Source organism: Sphaeramia orbicularis, chromosome 14, assembly GCF_902148855.1.
Source record: "Sphaeramia orbicularis chromosome 14, fSphaOr1.1, whole genome shotgun sequence".
In the NCBI taxonomy this organism is placed as follows: Eukaryota; Metazoa; Chordata; class Actinopteri; order Kurtiformes; family Apogonidae; genus Sphaeramia; species Sphaeramia orbicularis.
The window spans coordinates 24704415-24727911 of NC_043970.1; the positions used below are offsets into that span (position 1 = coordinate 24704415).

The 23497-nt window shown below is 38.0% G+C and overlaps 2 protein-coding genes across 10 annotated transcripts in view; both read right to left on the reverse strand.

The window, feature by feature from the left end:
• Positions 1-23497, reverse strand: part of LOC115432530 (unconventional myosin-XVIIIa-like) — a 79769-nt gene that overhangs the window by 44414 nt on the left and 11858 nt on the right. For 4 of the 8 annotated variants that reach the window (XM_030153412.1, XM_030153410.1, XM_030153411.1 and 1 more), the window contains exons 3-15: positions 14713-14769; positions 13892-13979; positions 13465-13571; positions 13201-13377; positions 12826-13036; positions 12592-12734; positions 12366-12466; positions 11469-11532; positions 11106-11250; positions 8467-8637; positions 7531-7621; positions 6254-6446; positions 3138-3224 (exon numbers count right to left, since the gene is read on the reverse strand). In XM_030153412.1, coding sequence (XP_030009272.1) covers positions 3138-3224; positions 6254-6446; positions 7531-7621; positions 8467-8637; positions 11106-11250; positions 11469-11532; positions 12366-12466; positions 12592-12734; positions 12826-13036; positions 13201-13377; positions 13465-13571; positions 13892-13979; positions 14713-14769 — 1635 coding nt within the window. Of the gene's footprint in view, positions 1-3137; positions 3225-6253; positions 6447-7530; positions 7622-8466; positions 8638-11105; positions 11251-11468; positions 11533-12365; positions 12467-12591; positions 12735-12825; positions 13037-13200; positions 13378-13464; positions 13572-13891; positions 13980-14712; positions 14770-16346; positions 16419-16577; positions 16704-23497 lie in introns of those variants that run through there. The other 4 variants (XM_030153415.1, XM_030153414.1, XM_030153413.1 and 1 more) reach the window with 2 other exon arrangements.
• LOC115432531 (actin cytoskeleton-regulatory complex protein pan-1-like) lies at positions 18048-21533 on the reverse strand. 2 transcript variants are annotated; one of them, XM_030153418.1, is made up of 3 exons: positions 21130-21533; positions 19381-19404; positions 18048-18921 (listed from the first exon to the last, which is right to left on the reverse strand). In XM_030153418.1, the coding sequence occupies exon 3, from the start codon at positions 18808-18810 to the stop codon at positions 18151-18153; it is 660 nt and encodes a 219-aa protein (XP_030009278.1). In that variant the 5' UTR covers positions 18811-18921; positions 19381-19404; positions 21130-21533; the 3' UTR covers positions 18048-18150. The 2 variants fall into 2 exon arrangements, with proteins under 2 accessions (XP_030009278.1, XP_030009277.1); XM_030153417.1 differs by having other exon boundaries at positions 19381-19804.

Sequence of the window (23497 nt, forward strand, 5' to 3'; positions counted from 1 at the left end):
ATTTAATAGAATCTTGGCTATAAGTGATCATAAGGACACACTGATGTAATATACAGTGTTTATACTATCCATGATGGAACATATAAATCAGACATATTTTAGGTTTAGAGGGTGTCATCATTTTTCTTTTCTGAAGATAAAAGCCATTCACAGCAAAACGTGACCATACAGACTAACCATAATAAAAATCAGGAGGTTCATAACTGTCCATAAACACAAAAAACTTGACTAAAACTAATATGTAATGTGTAATTTATTTCAAGGATGTCTGGGAATTTGAGAAAGATTCTATAGTTCTACGGTTTTGTGGTGGCCAAAATTATTAGAACACTTGGCATATTTAAAAGGTTTAATTTTTTTATTGGCTATTAAAAAACACATAAAACTAATTAAATATCTATAAAGTCATCATTATGGTCTATAAACCATGGAACAGAGCCATCATAAGTAGATTTAGGTCATTGTCCTACAAAAAACAAGATAAAACAGAACCATGTTCCTTCACAGAAGAAGCCAAAGTCCTTGTGCGATCACTGTCAGGTGTGATCATGGTTAAATTAATAATGATGTAGGAGTCTTAGGACACAGCTGTGTGATTCTATTGAATGTGCAAGGCCTATCCTGCACATTAATGAAAAAATAAAGTTAAAAGTGGATAAAAACAGCAGAGACTGACTTCATCTGATGTTTGGTGTGCTTAGAGCAACCATCTGCATGTTTCATGAACATTATGAAATTAAATCCTGTTTTGGAGGCAAAAAAAGGTCAACATTTTCAGATCTGTCAGATCTGCTAATAAATTTGGCCACCACTGTAAATAAATAATCATTCAGATATACATCAGGTATTCTCAAGGAAATAATATTTTCTGAAATATCACAAATATGTAGACATAAAGGACTTAGACTATGTACTTCAGAACTACTTTCATAATCTGGCATCATTCATTCTTTCATTCATTTTCTGAACCCGCTTTATCCTCACTAGGGTCACGGGGGTCGCTTGGAGCCTATCCCAGCTACATAGGGGCGAAGGCGGGGTACACCCTGGACAAGTCGCCAGTTCATCGCAGGGCTGAACATATAGAGACAAACAATCACTCTCACATTCACACCTATGGGCAATTTAGATTAACCAATTAACCTATTAGTGCATGTCTTTGGATGGTGGGAGGAAGCCAGAGTACCCGGAGAGAACCCACGCAGACACGGGGAGAACATGCAAACTCCACACAGAAAGCTCCCACCCCCCGTCGACTGGTGTTGGAATCGAACCCAGGACCGTCTTGCTGTGAGGCACGAGTGCTAACCACTGCACCACCGTGTCGCCCAATCTGGCATCAATGAATAACAATAAAAATTCCTTCCGATGAGACACTAGCTAATGTTAGTTGTCTTAGCATACAGTTATATGATAAACATGTCTGAAATTAGCCGTACTAGTGTTTCCATCACATGGTGTACAGTAATTATTCAGCATCACATGATTCATAGCCAAAGCTTGATAAGCGCAGCAAGAGCAACTGAGGGGGCGGGACTTAACAAAGGGTCAATTGGCTAAAGTATCACATCACAGGCTGGGGTTGGTGCACAATCAAATGTCTTCCCAGTCCACATGAATTACAATAAACTAAAAGGTTATTATGAATTTCTTTTTGCCTGATCGCATCAAAAAACATCTTGCCTACTGGAGCTTTAAATGTTTTGTTTCTCTGTGTGTATTTATTTTGCCCTGCACTCTGAGTTCACATCAGCGGTTGCAGGATTAATAGCATCATATAATTTAGCATTTTCTTATAATTGAAATGGAAACAGAAATGAGTTCATGAATACAGAGAGTAGCTGGGGAGAAGGGATTAAAAAGTAATACAATTAGTAGAGCAATTAGTATAAACACAGAGAAGAAAGTAAAACCCTCTCGTGACATACACATAAAATAATATAATGTAGAAAAACACTGTGTATAGAATACACACAGGTATATATGTTGTTGTTATATTGTTCATTGTGTATCATGTATATGTTTTATATTGTTTGGTGAGATTCCTAATCTCAATGGGACTTCTGGTAAAGTAAAGGTAAAACAAAACAAAACAAAAAAAAAAATCTGATTTCTTTAGGTTGCACCATAGCTGCCACAGTGCATGTTGATTTTAGTGCAGAGTTTTAGCACAAAAAGACTCTCAAAGTGACACTCTTTGCATCTTTGGATTATACATTTGTACTATTGTTTTGCAAATCAAAGGAGGCTCCAGAGATCGGTTAATGTGTTTAGTGTTTATATCCACCCTAGGTGCAGAACCAAACCTACATAACCAAAAAGTGCTTCAGTATCTATCAGGACATGACACTGGAGACATCCTTATCAGCAGTACACACTACACTGACTGCAGCATATCAGTTTGGAGGAGACATATGACAACTACGAAGCCTGCAATGAATTGAGTATTAAGGTTGTTTGTGATAACGGACATCCAAGCTACAACTGGGAAAAATATCTGTTAGTAAAAAGAAATCTTTGATCAAAACGTCTTTTCATTCCTAGCAGCAGGGTTGACTTTAGAAATGACTTTGACGACTCTGTGTTTATTTTTCCGCTTTGGTTTTTAGTGTGATGCGCTACAGTTCACTGCTTTGGATGACATCCCCATTAAAGAGGGGACCCTTTAAAAAGTAAAGCACTCAAACCAAACACATTGGAATTATACCACAGTGATCTATGACTCTTTAAACTCTGCCATTTCTGTTTCCATGGTGCAGATCACAGGCTGCAAAGGCCAAACATTGATTTTCTTTCTTGAAGTCAATTCTCTAACCTTTCTTTTCCTGCCCAGACCCTCTCTTTCTCATCTCTGCCAAACAACACCTTTCAATATTTAAAAACTCACATAAAGAAAACTTTTGATGCTAAAAGACTGCATTCATTGTTGAATAAAGAGTACCCAGAGATTACCAAGTGGAAATAAATCATGAAAGAAATGCAAGTCCCCCTAGGTTTTCTGGGAGGCAAGTTATTATAGCAATGCATTTATGCATGAAAATATCAAAGAAAAATAAGTGACTGGCTGCAAACGTAGAGAGCAGTAAATATTAGTGAAGAAATTAAGACAACAGACACATTAAACTTGTTTTCCTTACCAGTGCTTGGCTTGAAGCTTGATCTACCACTGCTACAGACAAAGAGGTGCTGGGCTCTGTGTCGTCTAAAACAAGCTCAATGTTCTCCTGCAGGAAGACAGACAGGTGGATTGACAGACTCTGAAATGACTTCTAAAAGCACTGTTGTTTTTCTGACACTGAGAACAAAAGAAAAGGAAAAAACTTCAGATTATATTTTGGATCATCTGAAAGTCTATAAAGAGCACCAACACATCAGTAAAATGGATGTGAGGCACTCCCATAGTAGCAAATTAAAGACTGATTAATACAGTTTCAGGACTGACATCAATACCAATTATTATTTACTAAGGAAACCAGTATTTTAAAAACTATATAATGTATATTGGCAGTAAAATGTAAAATTATTTCACTCAAACCTCCCACATATAACATTTGGATTAAGAAAGTGAGGGAAATCTATTAGATGGAGCAAATTACTTATGTACTTAGAATTCAGGGAGAGCTATTCACAAAGAGACGGAGTCCCATGATTAACATTTTACTGTAATAAGTTTTTTTGTTTCTTTATAATGTCATTCATGTTTCATCAGTATCTATTGCAGATATCCATATTTTTTAGATGTCATATAGGGATGTTTGATTAGATATGTTTATGTATGTAAAATACTTTGTATATTTGTATAAGCAAAACTAAATAAAAAATCAAGTTTAAAAAAAAAAATTCTTGAAACACCTTTAAGCTAGGATGTAAGACAGTACAGTCAGTATTTCAACTTCAAACTGTATTATTGGCTTTTGTGTTAAACTAGAGAGACTATAAATTATATCTATTAATGACACCATGGATGTTTTTTCTCATCTCAGTGCAACTAGATTGTGTTGTAGGCACTATGTTATACTTTACCAACATATTGGAGCTAAGAAATAAATCAAGTGAATTCAATTAGAAGATTTTGCTTTCTGAAATTTTGGAGGCTTTTCTTGCTTAAGAAAAAAAAATCATAAAGCTACCATTTGCTTCTTGTAATATATTAGTAGTGATTGTGTTTCTCCAGTTGAATATGATGTATAGATTTGCCTTCAGTTCTTCAGTTCATGTAACCAGAAAACAATTGACTAAAATAAAAAATAAATAAAAACATGATAAAAAAATAAAATAAAATGTTTCTATCAACTCTACAGGACATCTGTTTATTAGCTGTCTAACATCCACTATTTTGTAAAAACCATCATGATTAGTTGATGTGTTTGTGAGTTCCTGATAATAATGAATACAGAGGGATTAAATTTTGGTTGCCCTAGAACAAAGTTCAATCCCAAAAGTCCCCCCAAAAAAGGTGAAATTATTTAAAAATGTTGAACATACATTGTAGGCAGTTTTGTTAAAAAAAAAAAAAAAAAAAAAAAAAAAACAAGAAGAAAAATCAATGTACCTCAAGATTATGTGCACACATTCAAGTGAATTATCTTGGCCCATCGTCTTCCAGAATGCAGAATAAAAGCAAAATTGCATTATTTATGTTGTCTCATTGAAACTAATGGTGTGGGAATTTAGCTGCCTATGCTGGAGATTTTCATTCTTTAGGTGCTTTCTAGTTAAATTAGTTTGTCTCATCTCATATTACACAAAAATGAACAATACTGTCAATCATAAAAACGATGAATATCAGATCTGATTATTGTTCAGGCCGATATTTGGTCGACTCCAAATTAATGGTCTGATAAAAATGGTAATGATAATAATGATGAATAAGAATTGAGTGATTCTAATGTGCAGCAGGATAATAACCTTTTAGGGGAAAAACTGTTTAATACATTCAACCAAAGGAGTATAGTTCCGATTTTGATGTACTTTTACAGTTTCCAGTATTAGCTGTAGGAGAACTAAAATGTACATTTCTTTTTCAACAGTAATAACACTTGACATTTGTTAAGACTGCTTTCCCTATTAGAAAGTGGACAAACTAGAAGATTTCATTACTGTGGCAGACAATAACATTTCTGGGATGAAGTGGAATTGAATATACTAAATTACCTTCACCAGAGCAAAACAGGCATACAGCAGCTCACAGTGACAAAGTGCAGACTGCAGTAGAAATGTGGAAAATGTTGGCAGTGCTAATAGTGTGGCCATGACAGATGCCAGTGTTCAAGTACAGTGTGTATGTGAAGTAGCCTAAATGATTTCTGTGTTCTGCTCAAGAGCGTGAACATCTAGAGAAAATACAAAACTATCCACACAGCTGCAGCTCTCAACAGCATTTAATTCAAAAATACGTCTGTTGTGCGTGTCATAGTTTAACCTGCATGCCGCTGCCATTATTGATATTGTGCGCACTTCTAAATTAGTCTGACCCAGTTTCCAATGACAGCTTCACAGTTTCTTATATTTCTGAGATGTTTTCACTGACAAGAGGAAAATTACACTCTGCAGATTTATGCAATTTTTTTCTATGCAATGATTCCCTCAGTGCCAGGCAGAGGCTGTGGGTGGAAATGTGGGCGGGAAATCCCAGGATCCTTGTTCGTAGCATTAAAAGTAATATGATCAAGATTTTTGGTTAACTTTAGTGTTTTATAAGCTGAGTTTTCAAAGGGAAGGATATTTAGATTAAGGATAATACATGGCAGGTAGTGGTAGTGATCAGTTCTGAAAAGAGCTGAAGAGATTTCTAATGTATCTTAATAAGGATGGAAGTAGATCTAATATTTTCCTTAAATAGCGCATCTTAAATTCTTCAAGACAGATATGTTGGGTTATTATCACTAAGCAGTGCTTGACAGGTTTCAAGGGAGGACAGAGGAAGAATGGTTCCTTCATAAGGGAGTAACATCAGTGCTATTCAGCTGGGTGTGTCTCCCAAAGGCAATTGTGAGCAACTTTACTTTGATCTCAGCAGAAGAGGTGAAGACTGGCATCACTAATGAGGTGGTCCAACACATGAACCACTTCAACTCGTCACAGGTTGTGACAGGTGGGAGGGATAGTGCACCTGATGTGTTAACACATACAATATTGAAGTTGATATATCTGACAGAAAGCAGGACGCAAAGGGAGTGAGAGAAAGAAATAGAAGGATGAAAGAAAACAATGAGGCAACGTGAAAAGAACTTTCAGTGCACGTTCAGCGTACCTCCTTGTATCGCTCTAACTCTTGCACAAAGGTACGCTGATAGAACAGGGTCTGCAGACGTTCTTGAGTGTAGTTGTGACATAGGTCCTCAAATGTGGCACCGCATTCACGCTTCGCCAGCCTGGGGTTTTGGAAGCCTGGTGTGTCCACAACGAGCAGAGAGCACAGGGAGTGTTGGCTGGATTTTAAGGCTCTGCAGCACACAGAACACACACACACACACAGAAATATTAGAAATGCTATACTGCAATATATTTATTGATTATATACAGTGCATAACTCATAGCTCCAACCTTAGTGCTCCATACTACATGCCAACCTTTGCCCTCTTTAAAACTATCTTTCCCTCTTTCTGGAACTGAATAGGTTAAAGGTTAAAGGAGTGATATTTTGCTTTTTTTTATACAGAATTATGCATTTTAAAACATTTCTCTGTGGTCTACATAAACTGTAAATGCTATTCTCGGGTCTCAACTCTTCATTAATTCAACTCCACAGGTCCATCTTCAACCCTATTTCTGAGTAATGACACCAGAAAGGTTGTTTTGAGCGCTGGCCCTTTAAATGCAAATGAGTCACTTCACGCCCCACCCCCTCCAGGTTGTTGGCCGTGTTGCTCTGTCCCGTACAGTCACTTGTGTTCGTTAATACAACCAACAACTGAACATTTTAGGTAATCAGCTCAAAGTTTGGACATATTTTCAGTATGGACTACAACCGCTGCTGCTGACAAACAATTATGTCATACTCGGAGAAATGTTCGTCAGATGTCTTGACCTTATATGTGCAAATGTTATGACGTAACAAGTTATAGACAAAACAAATTAAGAAGGAATTAAAAAAAGGTTGTAGAAATCAACTTGATTTTTGCCAAAATGAATATAAAGATAGCTTTGCAGCACCTGGAGGTTTCAAATTCAAACTTTTTGAACTATTAGGGTTCAAATACACAAATAAATGTACCAAAGACTAATAAAAACGGGTTTAGTAAAATATGACCCCTTTAAGTGCCAAATGTAAAGTCTCTTACACTGTCATGGCTAAAAAAATGAACATTTTGACTGCCTAAATATATATGGTTATGTTTTATTTAAATAAGCAGCATTAAATAATGTCATATTTTCTAATGGTTTAAACAAAAAGTATTGAATGTGAATAGAATGAATCTTTATTATTACTGATACAAGAACAATGAAAATGAGTTTAGCAGCTGTTCTGTTTAGCATCATGTGAGCAGTAAATAGATCTTAGTAATGTGATGGAGTGGATATACAAACCGGTTTATCATTGAAATGAGGATGGTGAAGAGTTCAGAGTAAAGTCCTGATGCCATGGCCTCTAAACACTCCATGGCTGTAACCTTTGAACCTGGAATGGGAACACACACACACACACACCAAATCAGAAATAGTTCACAGTAAAAATGTCCATCAGCAAATGGCATCAGTTGCATTACAAGAGGAAAATTCTTAATTTGAGAAGTACAAACAAGCCTGCAGTTATGGTAATTAGAGTCTACATTGCATCATGGCATCATATTTGAGCCAATTTTGCCTGAAGGCTTTAAAAAAAAAAACATCCAAAAAGAGCCTAAAATTGTCTCCATAAAACAGTGTCATTTAGGACTCAGGTGTTTCAGGTCAGATCAAACAGCACATACTCACGTCTATGCCTTACGGCCATAGCCACCTGTTAAGCCCTCCTAATTCATCACACGATCACACAAGGTAACAGCTTTATAGTCATGTGTGCATAATCATCTAAGACTGTACGTGTCACGCAGGAGGATAGATACAGGAAAGGTCAATCAGAGGTCAATGCTGTCCATCCCTGCTGCGATAAGACTTTTAACTGTCTCCTTTTCGTCCTTCAAACTGTGCGTTGCAGTCGGGATGAAAGTCAGAGTACACGCACATGTGAAAAATCAATGTGAGGCAATTATGATTACAAGGACAATGAATGAAGAGTGGATCCAAAATTGCTTGTCCTTACATAGCGTGTGTACTTATCTGTCAATAGCCATTGTAAAGCTGTGGTATTCATTACTAAGATAAGCTTTACTTTCTACAGAGCATGCAATTTCCCTCAGGTGATGAGCGGAGGGTTATGTATGTGCATGTGTGTGTGGAAACAGAGCGAGAGTGACAAAGAGAAAGAGTGGAAGGGGTGGGGGTGCCTGTGAGGCGTGAGGAGGGGAGAGTGTGCCGCTGTACCTGCATCTGCCGTGCCATTTTCGTCAGCAGTCTGGCGGATGGCGCTGGCTCTGGGCAGGGTGCCCTTGGCCTGGTGCTTGAAGATGGAAGAGGAGAGCTCCTCCAGGGTGCAGCCCAGCAGGTAGGCAGCCTTCTGGGCCCACTCATGACGTGCAAATTGTTTCCTGCCAGCTGAGACACGTGCATGAAAACCTCCATTAGCTCTTCTGCCAACTACCCTAGGCACATGGCTAGTCTGGTAGCTTTGTGACAACCCCATCTCTGACAGGGTAAGATTATGTCTCTGGTCAAGCCGACACTGACACAGCTGGAAACAACATGCACTAAGAGCATGCTAAAAATGTCTGAGGATTCAATCTGTACATACAGTAGATATATATATATATATATATAATGTACAAAATCAGAAAAGGGCATTTGCGATAGTTTGCACATCTAAAAGCTACCATGTCAAATAAAAAAAATTTAATATTTGAAGAGATAATTTCCCCTTTAATCAGCTGAATGATGAAAGAAATACTTATCATTCAGGGACACAATTAATGTACTTTCATTAAGGCCTCTGTTTATTATGTTTCTATTTGATGCTAGCAGCTGAAAAGCTGATAGAAACATGCAGATATGAGACCGCTAACTTCACTTTTAATCCACCATGGAGTGGTATCTTTTAAGACTGAACAGAGAGAAAGTGCAGCTTTTCACACAGAGTAGTGGGCTCTCACTGTTTCATCAGCTCTCCAAAAGCCTTTCATATTTGTATTTTGATAAGAAAGAATATTGTAACGACCACCAAATACTACAATTTGCTTTGATAGATATGCCACACTACAATTTCATTTAAATACCAGTAAAAGGCATCACAGAGGAAAATGGGTTGGCCAGTATTAATATTTTTTTTAATTAAACTGAAATACATGGCTATGAAAGATACATTTTAAAAACTGCATATGAATGTAATGCATTCTTTCTCTTAGCACATATGGAACATAAGTGCTAAGAGAAAGAAATAAGTTTATCATGAACTGTGGCTCCTTTCATTGGTTCTTGTATGACAGAGATCATTGCTGCCCTCTTGTGTTACACCACAAAGCTGCAGTGTTGTATCAAAGTGTAACCCAATATCAGTATTTTTAAAAATAAATTCAATATTCTCTCAGAAATGGAGATCAAATTTAATTACTACTACTGTGCAATCTCTTGGTCATAACTTTAATCCCATCATGCATTTTTAATTTATTTCACTAGCACCCGTTTGGTATTAACAGGAGGATTGCAGTCTATCAATACAAGACACAAGTCACCCAGCAATTTCAAGATCAGCACAAAGTTGTTTAGTGTCTTTATTCCCCACAGCAGATGCCATACGGATTTCAACTTAGTGCTGATTTTTTAAAACTTTTCTTATATAATGTTTCACAACCATAAAAAAAAGACTGGCAGGCAGGTGGAGAGGATGACAGAAAATAATTTGGCAGGCAATTCTGCATGACTGGCAAGAGTGTGTACAGGGTATGCAGAGTGAATACAAACACATAACACAGAGCACTGCTCCTGTCCGTACCTTGTGATTTGCAAATTACTCTGCCTTTGTGAACAAATTCCATAATAGAGAACACAGAAACGTCTTAGTAAACTGATTTGCATAGAAATGCTAAACAGATCAAATCAGATTCTGTCCTTCATTTGACTTTGCTAAATTTATACATCAGAAACTTGTTAAAACAACACAACACAAATAATTCAAAATGCAGCAAAGGTTTGATTCCCTCCATCTATTTGGAAATGGACAAATAAAAGCTTTTTTTTTTTTTTTTACGGCAGATTTTTTCGTACTTATAAATAAACTGTGAATAACACTGACCTCTACAAAGTGAATCTACATTTTGATCACTGGCTGTTACAGCTGGTACATGTCTAATTTTAAAATACTGCCAGACTTGTTACCTCAGAGGAAAGAAAACAATCAAACCATCTTATATTACAGTAGGTTTCATCATTAACATATCCTCAAAGACAGAACGTTTAAGACAACTATACTAGTCCTCTGGCAAGGAATGTCAACATACATTATTCACTGTTAATTGTTTTTTCTATATGATCTGCAAAATCATTTCCAATAATTAGTCTCAAAAGTTTCCAGTGTTTCAGAACCAGAACGATGTCTATTCAATATGTTTAATCATTATAACTGGTCCCACAGAGACAGTGATCTGGTACAAATACAAGGTATGACTTCACTTACTGTATTTTCAACTATAAATCAGTGCTATTGGGGAGTCTGACGACATGTGCGCTAACATCTTTAAAATGAGCAAATGCATAATTCAGTGATCTGGATTTCAACTGTCTTGCATCACACAGATGATCTTAAACTGATGAATGAAGCATGAAGCACTCTTTAAACAATTTTGGTACCTACTTTAAAATGACCTATCATAGGTCATACAAGGATTTTTTTTTTTTTTCATCATACGCTCTACTCTGAATATTGAATTGTTCTTAAAAGATTAGAAGTAAAGTGTCACCTTTACATTTCTGTTAGTGCTGTGTTAGTGTTACATTGTGAAAACTAACACATAATACATGATTTTTTGTTGTAGTGGTAAACAGTAAAAGTTTAATGAATTCACAAATCTTACCCTTGGTAGCTCCAGCAGCTCCAAGATGGTAGATGGCACTGAGGACGAGCCAGAAGGCCTTCTGTTCATCAGCAGTGATCCCCAGAACCTTCATAGCAGCTTGTAGTTTAGAAAACTGCTGAGAGGCTCGTTGCTTGTCCTCAGCCTAGCAGACATTCACATATATACATATTTAAACATATTTTTTTTAAGAAATGCTGAGAGCACAGTCTGAATAACACAATATGAATAAAGTAAATTTATACAGAAAGATTGAAACATGCAGCTCTTTATGTGATTAAACTGTCATGATAGACATATGACGTTATTTTCTATTTTGGATTGGAAAAGAAAACAAGTTAATATCTCTCTTCTTGCATTTACCTTGGTCTGAGGCATTATTCCAAATGCGCTGCTTTCAGCAAAGTGGTTGAGGTGCAGCTCAGTTCTGGTGAAAAAATACTGCATTAGACATTAAAATAATAACAGATTATTTTATTATAGGAAAGGCTGACTTGCATTAAAGGAATGATATTTTTGCTTTTTTTTTTAAATGGAATTATGCATTTTGAAAGATTTCCCTGTGGTCTACATAAACTGTAAATGCTATGCTTGAATCTGAATTCTTCATTAATTCAACTCCACAGGTCCATCTTTAACCCTATTTCTGAGTAATGACACCAGAAAGGTAATTTTGAGCCCTGTCCCTTTAAATGCAAATGAGCCATTTCACGCCCCGCCCCCTTCAGGTTGTTGGCTGTGCTGCTCTGTCCGGTTCAACCAACAACTGAACATTTTAGGTAATCAGCTCAAAGTTTGGACATATCTTCAGTTTTTACTACAGCTGCTGCTGCTGACAAACAATTATGTCATACTTGGAGAAATGTTCATCTGAAGTCTTGACCTTATATGTGCAAATGTTGTGACGTAACTAGTTACAGATATAACAAATTAAGGAGGAATTAAAACAGGTAGTAGAAATCCACTCAATTTTTACCAAAATGAATATAAAGATAGCTTTGCAGCACCTGAAGGGTTCAAATTCAAACTTTTTGAACTATTAGGGTCCAAATACACAACTAAATGAACCAAGACAAAAAAAAAGTGGGTTTAGCAAAATATGACCCCTTTAATACAAGTCAGCATTTCTCATGTCTGTTAATATCTATTATTTAATAACAAATTGCAATATGTCAGCATAACTCAGATTAAATGACTGTGCCTTCAGTCTCCTGTGTGGTGGATACTGTGTTCAACTGGAGAAATAATATTAATTCTGACCTAAGAGAACTTTCCACTCCAGCCATCATGTAGTAGAAGACATTAAAGGCTGATTCTCCCTCTGGTCGCCTCGAGACTCGTATCTTCTCCAAAAGCATGGTCTTAAAGAACAGAGCAAATAATAATTTTGTATCACATGAATAACTTTTATAACAGACACAGCAATAAACAATAAATTCAGAGGATTTGATAGACTGGTGCAGTATGATCCAGTGTCTATTTGTACCTGGATAGAGGCTGAGGTCACCATGCCAGCCTGGTCAAAATCCAAAGACACAATATGGGAGAAGCGACTTGCATTTCCATTCATACAGGTAGAAGCATTTCCAAACGCCTCCAAAACGCTGTAGACCGCCTGCCATTTCTCAGCTAGAGTCAACACAGAAATATAAAATGATGTTTAGAAAGAACCTAGAATCACAGACACAAATGTGGCTTGGCATTTCCCTTTTCAACCTACTTGAGAAGCTTTTGTTGGTGCAGCCAGCGATAGTGATCAGGTATTGGATGATGTGTTGACAGTTGGTAGTCTTGCCGCTGCCACTCTTTCCCAACAAGACAATGGACTGATCCTGGCGCGTCGTCAGGAGGTTCCTGTAGGCGGACTGGGCCATGTTGTAAATGTGAGGGGCAGTGTCCTCTCTCCTACAGCCCTTAAACATCTGCATCACCTGGTGCACAAACAAATACAAAGAAAGAAGAAGGGTCATTATTATTGAGAGGTGGTTAAAGGTCATACATCTGATTCCATTCTTGCAATTTAATTTGACTTTAATTACACTCTCCCAGTGTGCTTTAAAAGATGTGCTATTATCTTACAGAGGCAGCGGCCTACCTTCTCAGAGTACATTGAAGGGGCACTAATGGGGTTAATGACCACCATGCTGGGCCCTGCGTGGGTGTGCACCAGGTTACTACCATACCGCTGTCGCAGGGAATGCATCACACTTGACTCATTGAGATACTGCAAGGAGGCCAGGTCCTCCACTCGGTCAGACAATGGAGGGTTTGCCTAGAGTTCAAAGTCAGAGGAGGTCAAACACTCGCCTCATGTCATATGTAATTGATGAGGTTCATAGTTGATTTGATGATTAAATACCTTCTCGACATCATCTTCATCCACGTCCAATAAAGATCCATCACTCTCCAGGCGGATTTTCACCTTCCCGTCTGGCAGACTGCCTGCTTCTGTCTTCAGGAGAGTTGCTGTATTACCACAAAGAGTGGAGTTAATTTATCATGACATGTGATCTTGACCCGAGTGCAAAAGCTTCAATGCATTTTACATATCTGCTAATGTCTTGCAGTTTTATCTTTTTTAATAATGTCTGAGCTTCATTAAATCTGAACAAGCATCGACTGTTGAAAACATGGGTAGTCTAATTACATACAGCATCGAGTACAAAAAAAAAAAAAACCTTCCTCTAACAATTAAATGTCGGGAAAAAATTAAATACATTACCTCTGACAGTTGTGTATGATAAATTTGTTACTGTAAGATACACACATATGAAGTTTTTACTTGCCCAAAGAAAATCCATCCTTGTGGACAAGCCATACTTTTTCTGTGTTGTACCAGGCCTTCTCTGCTGTTATCTGCTCCTCAGTTTTCCCCTGTTAGAGCAGGTTCATAATGATAATAGGAAAAACTTGTATCAGTAATTATTTATCATTACAAATTGAAGGAGTAATAATAAATGATGGCAGGTGAAATATTAATTATTAAGCCAGATACATGCTAATAGACTTCCACCAGGATTCTACAGAATACAGATGACACTTTCACAAGCACATGAAATATATGAGGGGAACTAAAATGACTAAACTGAGAACTCATATTTCTGCTCCAGCATTTACTGTAAGTACATCCTTTCATTACATAGCGTGAGTTGCCCTTCAGAAGCTCACGGACCATTTAGTATCAGCGCTTTTAACATGTTTGTTAAAAATATAACACAGACAGAAGGTGAGACAGCAGTGTTTCACATCAAATGATGCAATATCATCACAAGGACATCACACAAACACAACGTTCTGGGGTGGTTGTTTGGTGGCAATATTTTCAGGTGCACACAGACAGCCAAACTATGCAGTAGTCCTTGGAGAGAGTCATTCATGGAAACATGCATTTATCAACAACACAAAACTAATACATGGAATTAAAGGTAATGTAATAAAGAAGCATCCATAAAAAAAAAAGAGAATCTGTTTGGTCTTTTTTTCTGGTTGAAATATGTTGATGACCTCGGGGTGGAGTGATGAATTTTACTGCACATCACATACACATCACTATGAAACACTAAAGGATGCAAACCACAACTATAGTCGCATGCAGTCATGGTCAAACCTTAGATGCAGAGTGCGATGCCTGAAGGATGGCCACAGGATCTTCTACTACCTTGGACTGGAATAAGAACAAGGGAAAAACTAGGATGTCAATATCTGTAGACTGCTGTAAACAGCTTTAGAAGTGTAAAATTAATTAATTAAAAAGAGTGCATTAAACACCAGATCAGTTATCATTATTGTGCAAAAAGAAAACATAAACCATTGCAGCAAGATTGGCAAGAGTCCAATAACGCAACGGTAAACCAGGCACAATGAACCAGGCATTAGAAGAGTAAGTGAGCCGTTCAAGTAATTCACCATAACAAAATGAGAGTATTAATGTATTAATGAGAAGGGATTATAAGGTGAATTGAAGTACAGTGTGTGCGTCTACAGAGATTTGGGCACAAAATTCCAATAGTGCTGTAATAACGGTCACAGTTAATAAGATCAGTAGGTATAAATGAAGGCAAGATGCAGCCAGCTGTAAAACAATCTAACAGTTGCTGCTAGAGGAGACAAAATATAACACAAAACTATAGAAACTGTAAAACACAACAAGACATACCGGGTTGGGGGCTTTTGATATTACATACATCCCTATTAGAAAGCCCTCTAATTCATATGTCAACATATAACCACATTATTTGTACGGACAGCATAAGCAGCCAGCCTAAAATCTGCACTATTTCTAAATGAGTTTTCCTTATAAACCGAATGCAGCTCTGGAAAATTGATCATTTTTAAAGGAGGTCTAAATATTGGTCACAAACCCCTGACCCAAATTTGATATAACTACTGATTTACGTCACATTATTACATTCGAGGCTCCCGGGTGACCCCTGAGCGAAATACAACGAGCAGCTTAGGGCGAAAAAAAAAGTGAGCATGCACAGACAAAATAGGTCAGAGAGGGGTCAGTAGAGGAAAAACAACAAGCACTCTGAGGTTGAGGGAGGCGAGTCCATGGTCAGGCAGGCTGTACCTGAGAGAATTTGCAGCCTCTGGCACGCTAGCCATGCAAACAGCAAAGAGAAGAGCGGCAAGTCAGGATCCAGTGACCCACAGAGAAGCAAAAGTAGACACATGGGACATCATTTAAGGCAACAGCAGCATAGAGAACAAACAACAGGAAGTGAAAAGAGAACAAAGAACCAGACGTTGCAGTATAATCAAGCACCGCCAAAGCAGTGCCAGCGTCATGGCAGGTGCTCTCCTAGTCCGGATAACAAAGTAATTAATGCTATCGCACTGAAATAAAAGACGGCAATGAGCAAGAAAGACACTCCTAAATAAAGTGGGTTCTAAGAATAAAGGAGCTTGTGTTTTTTTTGTTTTTTTATGTAACAAAAAAAGTAAAAATTTAAGACATCAGGAAGCATTGATTTACATGCAACATCATTTATAGCCTATATTCCTTACAAAAGCCTTTAACTGTTACATGCATGTCAAAGATTTATATTTCACACTGACTGGCCAACAACTAAGGACTCTCCTGCAGTTGGAGACCTTGTGGCAATGGGCTTGTTGTAATTTCTAGATACATGTCCTTCTAAATGACGAAGTAAACTGTTGACTCAGGTTGGCCAGAAAGTAAGCACTGGTAACACATGGCAGCTACAAACCAAACCAACTGAGTGAGAGAGAAGTTACATTGCTGACATCAGTGTTGAAGATCCTCCTTACACGCCTGTAATCTTCCTCAGTGGGAACCAGTTCTGGAACCTATAGTCAGATAGCATGGTGCAAATGCAAATGCAGATGCAAATGCGTTGCCAGAAAATAAATATCTCAGAATGTAAAATGTACACATTAGGCAAACTGAAAAGTGAATGAGCAAATCAAAAGTAATCCATGAGGAGACAGACACACTGTTACATGTACCTTGGATGTTTGTTCATTCTGAGCCTGGGACAACGCAACTGAGGAGGGTTTATCATTGGGCTCATCCTTTACCTTCGCATCAAACATGTAAATATTCACAAACAAACACACACATACAAAGAGAAGCAGTTAACATGGAGTAATGATAATGGTGATGACATTTTTTTTCTGTTAAGTTTTGTGTGTTAGTCAATTTTAAACACATCCTGAACTGTACAAGCATGAAGGGGATGTTGTATTTCTCTAATTTGTCATGTAATTCAATCAGAAAAATAAAGCAAAATGACTACCTGAGGAAATTAGATAATTAAGCACTTTGGCATAATGGGTTGTTTTCATGTTTGTTTATTTGGCTTCTATGCAACAATGTGTGGCAATTTAAAAAAAAATCTTAAATAATTTACACTTTGGCTCAATTCTCATGCAACTCCTCTAACATCAGATGGATCTGACAATAATTATTGAAAATTCTACATCAGTCAGATGTAGAAGACATTTATTTTTGTAATTATATGCAGCTGTTGTGCCTGGATCAATGAGTATTTTTATTCTACATTACAAAGTGAAAATTTTGTGCCAAACACTTCTTAATACTTAAAAAAAAAAAAAACAATCATTATTCATTAATGCATCTGTGGCTTGGATAACTGTAATTTCAGATGACAGACAGCAACTACTATAATATTACTGCCAGAAAACAAAGTTGAATTCCACAAAGTTACATCCAAGTAGAAAAACAGAATCTGGATCTATTTGCTCTGCTGTGTATTATTTACATTATCATCTCAATCAACTAAGAACTTTTTTCATGATCAACAATCCATAAGTTTTCAGGGTCAGAAATGTAGCCCCTTAAAATCCACACATTGAACTACTGAACTATGAAAATATGTACTAATTTCCAACTGAAAGGACTGCCATAGGATAATAATATTCCTTTCTCTAAAGCAGACAGTGCGTAACTGCTCCACTCCGCCTGCAGAAAATGACAGTAATGAGTCACATCTCAGTGCTCACAGACCACCTCCAATGGACCAGCCTGGCAGACAGCAGGTCATGATCATTTCCTTATACCCACTGATGAAGTCTGATCATGAGCCGGTACATGTACCCTGTCTCCCTCACATACTCAGGGTGAGGTCATAATATCAAAGGGTCTCATTTTTGTCTGCAATCGTAAGCATCATGTAACGTATTTTAAAGAATACACTACTTTCATTTGGTTAAAACACATACGAGATTAAGCCTCTGCATAATAACACATGTTAAAATAAAGACATCTACAATGATCAATACAGGTGAGATGATGAGACACATGTATGCTCTATGAAATGGAATGTCTGTTATTCTCATGCAGAAAGCGCCACCCAGAGGTTAAAGAGTAAACATGCAGTTGGAGTCTGTACCTCTGGTCTCTTGGCAGCAAGGGGACGGGGCCGTGGAATGAACCCTGTAGGGGGAGCCAGGGGATCTGTCTTAACAACAGGGATGAATCCTGGGGGCCTTGCCAGGGGGTTCTGTTTTTGTGGGATGGGACTGGATTTTCTTGGGGGGACAGAACCAGGTGGGGAAGTCAGCTGGTTTTGTTTGGAGTGGGGATGAACCCAGCTGGGGGGGCCAATGGGTCAGGTTTGGGAGTGGGGATGAACCCAGTTGGGGGGGCTAACGGGTCAGGTCTAGGAGTGGGTATAAAGCCAGCTGGGGGGGCTAACAGGTCAGATTTGGGAGCGGGGATGAACCCAGCTGGGGGGGCTAACGGGTCAGGTCTAGGAGTGGGTATAAACCCAGCTGGAGGGCCTAACGGGTCAGGTTTGGAAGCGGGGATAAACCCAGCTGGGGGGGTCAGGGGGCTGGGCTTCAGTGGTACAGATTTTGGTACTATAAAGGTGGGTACAGCTGTGGATGCTGCCTCTTCTGTTTTCCCTTCCTCCTCCTGCTGCTGCTTCACCTCCTCTTTCATATCCTCTTTGCGGTCTTGGGTGCGGGTGCGAGGCCGATGCTCCTTGGTTCTACTTCTACCCATCAAACTGGTCAGGCCCATGGAGATATCATCCTTGTCGCCCGCAGAACCCTGGGATGTTTTGACCACAGAGTCTGCAGCTCTGGCGGCCTCAGAAACAGTAGTCTGCTTCTGCTCTTCCATCCCAGCAGGAACCACACGTCTAACAACTCTCCTCACAACCCTCACCACCTTTTTACCCCCAGCACTCTGCTCCTCCTCTGGACCGCCCATGGCAATGTTAGAGTTGGACTCCTCGACTGTTGATACTGTTGACTGTGGACCACTTCCTGTGTCTAGCCCAGGTTTAGAGACTGCCTGAGGCTGGCTATTATCCACATCAGACTAGATACAAACAGAGCAAGGAAAACACCAGTATGGATTACTTCTACAGACACAAAACTGTGTGCTCAAAAATTACACTTGTATTAAAAGTGCAATATGCAACATGTGTGAAGAATTGAATATGTATTAATCACTTAAAAAATGCACTTTTAATTAGAAATGCAAAAATTTTTTAGCATTGCTTATAATACAATGGCAAATTTTAAGCTTTGTGACTTAATTCCTGAAAGTTATTTTGTTTGAGAATAAATGTGAATTACCTGCATCTCTAAAATAATATTGATGTCCATACAGTTCAGCTAAGGGTTCATTCAGACATGATGATAAAAGTTAGGAGGTCAAAGATAAGGGCAACTGCTATAGATTATTAACCTAAATACTTTCAGATAATTTTGTACAGTAGAGCACACAGCACAGTTCGCAAACTGTCCAAAATCATGCAGGAGAAATAAGACTTACATCTGACTTGTTGTCAACTGTAACCTACACAAAGAGAAGCAATACAACAAAATCAAACCACAGATTCCAGCTACAACGTTTCTATATCGACATAACTGAACAGTGTCAAGAAATGACATGCACTAAAGAACAGTGAGGCCAAAAACACAAAAAATTACAAGACTTCCCTTACGCTCCCAAAAGGAAAAGCGCGATTTGTACGCCATGATGATTGGCCAAAATTCATGGAACAAGTTGTGTCGCGTGGAGGATGAAGGTAAGGAATGTTGACAGGGAAATGCGATGGAGAGATGGTCGCGGGGAATAAGGTGTACTTTTATATGGAGTGATGAAGAATGGGAAATTATCGGTGAACGATGAGGTACTGTGTTGGCCTTTTCTGCACACAGGTCAAACACCCAGTGGCCAGTTGTACCATGCAGCACTGAGGACAGAAGACATGAACAACATGATGAAATGGACAGCTTGCTTTCTTCATACTGTAAGACATGATGACCATGGAAGTCATGGAAACCTAACAACACAACAAACACGATCTCATAATTAGTGGTGTTATTCACTTTGTAAGTTAGTCATTATATTATATTATATTATATTTTACAGGGTGGGGAAGCAAAATTTAGAATGAACATTTAGTTGTTTTTTCTCAGCAGGCACTACGTCAATTGTTTTGAAACCAAACATATATTGATGTCATAATCATACCCAACACTATTATCCATACCTTTTCAGAAACTTTTGCCCATTTGAGTAATCAGGAAAGCAAACGTCAAAGAGTGTGTGATTTGCTGAATGCACTCGTCACATCAAAGGAGATTTCAAAAACAGTTGGAGTGTCCATAAAGACTGTTTATAATGTAAAGAAGAGAATGGCTATGAGCAAAACTATTACGAGAAAGTCTGGAAGATACTATTAAAGAAGAATGGGAGAAGTTGTCACCCGAATATTTGAGGAACACTTGCACAAGTTTCAGGAAGCGTGTGAAGGCAGTTATTGAGAAAGGAGGACACATAGAATAAAAACATTTTCTATTATGGAAATTTTCTTGTGGCAAATAAATTCTCATGACTTTCAATAAACTAATTACACTGTCTTTCAATCCCTGGTTCAAAATATTGTAAATTTTGCTTCCCCACCCTGTATTATATTATACTATATTATATTATATTATATTATATTATATTATATTATATTATATTATATTATATTATATTATATTATATTATTATAGCCCTCTATGAACACACTAAAGTTATGATGCAGTTATGTGCTCACTTATTTCATTTACAGTGGTGACAAATACAGAAAACATATGGTCATTCCACACAACAAGTGCTAGACATGACAAACATTAAAACCAATAATAACAAATAGTCAGCTGTTTAAGAAGGAAACACATGTTATGATGTACCACATGTACATATTTTGACTGAGCTCCATGCTGCCTGCTCACATTAGTAGTATGACTGTTAAAGCAGTGTGATTATTACCCATATTTACCACCAAAAAAATGCAAGTGAGGAGATGAAACAAAACAAAACGACAGTGAAATGCACAGCAACATGTTTCACCATCTCTGGCCCAGCTTTCATCAGTCTAATCCTATAAATAGTTTCGGCAGCAAAGGAAGCCATTCTGAGTCGCCTTCGGAGCTCAAATGGAAGTACCAGGCAGAGTATGTACACTCTGAGCAGCTCACACCGCTCACCTCACATGCACACAGTCCACAAGAGGCCTGAGCCCATTACCTTCTCTCTGGGCCTGGTTAACCTTTCCAATCTTCAGTCTGGCCCTGGGCAAAGCAGTCTGGGCTGAGGCAGGGTAAGACTAAGGTCTGCACAATGTTCACAGTCGCTAGCCCTGAGTGAGTGGGAGGGCAGCCTCGAGGGCGGGGTCATAGTTAGCACGGTAAAGCCATGGTCCGCGGAGTGGTGGTGGTGGGTGAGGGGGTGAGGGAGGAGGTGGGGGGGGTAATGTGAGCAGAGCTGGGCAGGGAGATAGAAGAGGGACAGCTGCTGAAATACAGAAGGCCTATAAATAGAATTAGCAGAACCACACAATTATCACTGCAACCCCCCCCCCCCCCCCCCCGCCAGTCTTTTCTCTGGGTGACAGGCATTAGGTGTTCTCCCTCATCAGGTTCAATCATTTTACAATGACCTCGCAGCGATTTAAGGAAACACAAAGGCTACAATAATGAACTGAAGGACTAAGGGACGAAATAACTATACATCTGAAAGTGAATGAAAGAATACTCAGTCCTTCATTCCTTCTACTGTAACAGAGAAACAAAATACTGTTGTTTCAGTGTAAAAGCAATACAATATTATCTGCGATTCAAAAATCAAGTCTGTTTAATATGTTTTCAGAGCCATTTTGTAGCTCATACACATTTAACCCATAAAAACCCAGCACTACTTTCATGTCAGTTCACAAATGAAATTTTCTCTAGATCCAACTTTTCTTAAAAGGAGTAATATTTTGCTTTTTTTAAATGGAATTATGTATTTTAAAACATTTCCCTGTGGTCTACATAAACTGTAAATGTTATGCTTGGGTCTGAATTCTTCATTAATTCAACTCCACAGGTCCATCTTCAACCCTATTTCTGAGTAATGACACCAGAAAGGTTGTTTTGAGCGCTGTCCCTTTAAATGCAAATGACACCATCCCCTCCAGGTTGTTGGCTGTGCTGCTCTGTCCCATCCAACTAACAACTGAACATTTTAGGTAATCAGCTTGAAGTTTGGACATATTATTAGTATGGACTACAACCGCTGCTGCTGACAAACCATTGTGGCGTATTCTGAGAAATGTTCGTCGGATGTCTTGACCTTATATGTGCAAATGTTGTGACATAAGTAGTTATAGACGTAACAAATTAAGCAGGAATTGAAACAAGTTGTAGAAATCCACTTCATTTTTGCCAAAATGAATATAAAGATAGCTCTGCAGCACTTGGAGGGTTCAAATTTAAACTGTGAACTGTTAGGGTCCCCAAACACACCAATAAACGTACCAAAGACTAATAAAAGTGGGTTTAGCAAAATATGACCCCTTTAATAGATTTATCACCATTTATTTATAATAGTATTCTTTGTAATTTGTATTTTATCACAATAAATCAGATATTTTCCTGTATTTAATTTACAAATCATGTAGATGTTCAGAAAAGCTCAAATTAAAGTTAGGGTTATTAAATCAAAAACGGAGGAAACTACCCCCCAAAAAAGTGACTTTTTCAAAAAAATATATCATTAATTGAACGTAAAGCAAGTGTTTCCATCCACTGACATTGATCAAACTCCATGGGTTTTACTGGTGAATCAATGTTGTAGAAGATGACAGTGTTTTTACCTGATGACCATGAAAACATGACAAACTATTTTACACCAATTATTTACATGGATTGATAGGAGTAGTGGATCAACAGGTATTAAACATTTTAGATCAATCGATGCTTTTGGTCAGTGATGGATGTTTGGGTCTTTATGGGTTAAAATCGGTAGTACATATAAACACATATGGAAAGCATATCAATTTAATATCAGACCTATTTAACTGAGGCTGTTGATTTTTTTTTTTTTTAAACACATGTTCAGATACCATTTTCGCCACAAGAGGGTGCCATAAACTAATGCATTGGTTTTCTGTTCTTCACACAAGATTCTGCTCACACATACTACTGACCTAAATTGAAGATGAAATTTTTTTTAGACCTAACCTAATCCGGTATACCGCTAATGTACCTAAATAGTATTACTAGCATGTTATTTGCATAAATGGGTAAAGTGAAACCCTCTAAAAACCCCAGCGCTGTAAAACCAGGAGCTCACAGCTGTTTCTACACAGTGAAAGCAGTTATCCATCAACAGGCTTGGCTGAACTTGATGAGCTAATCCAATCGCTTCATAAACTCAATGACATTCACTTTGCAAACGGTATCACATGTCCCAAATATAAAGTGGTGGCTCCTCTGAATCTCTGAAAGCAAAAGAATGGCAGGAAGAATGGCTGTTAATGTACCTGAGGCATGTACAGTCGCAGAAAAAATTATTAGACCATTAAAAGTCATCAAAAACAATGGTTACACAATCAAGTACTAACTCCTGTGTG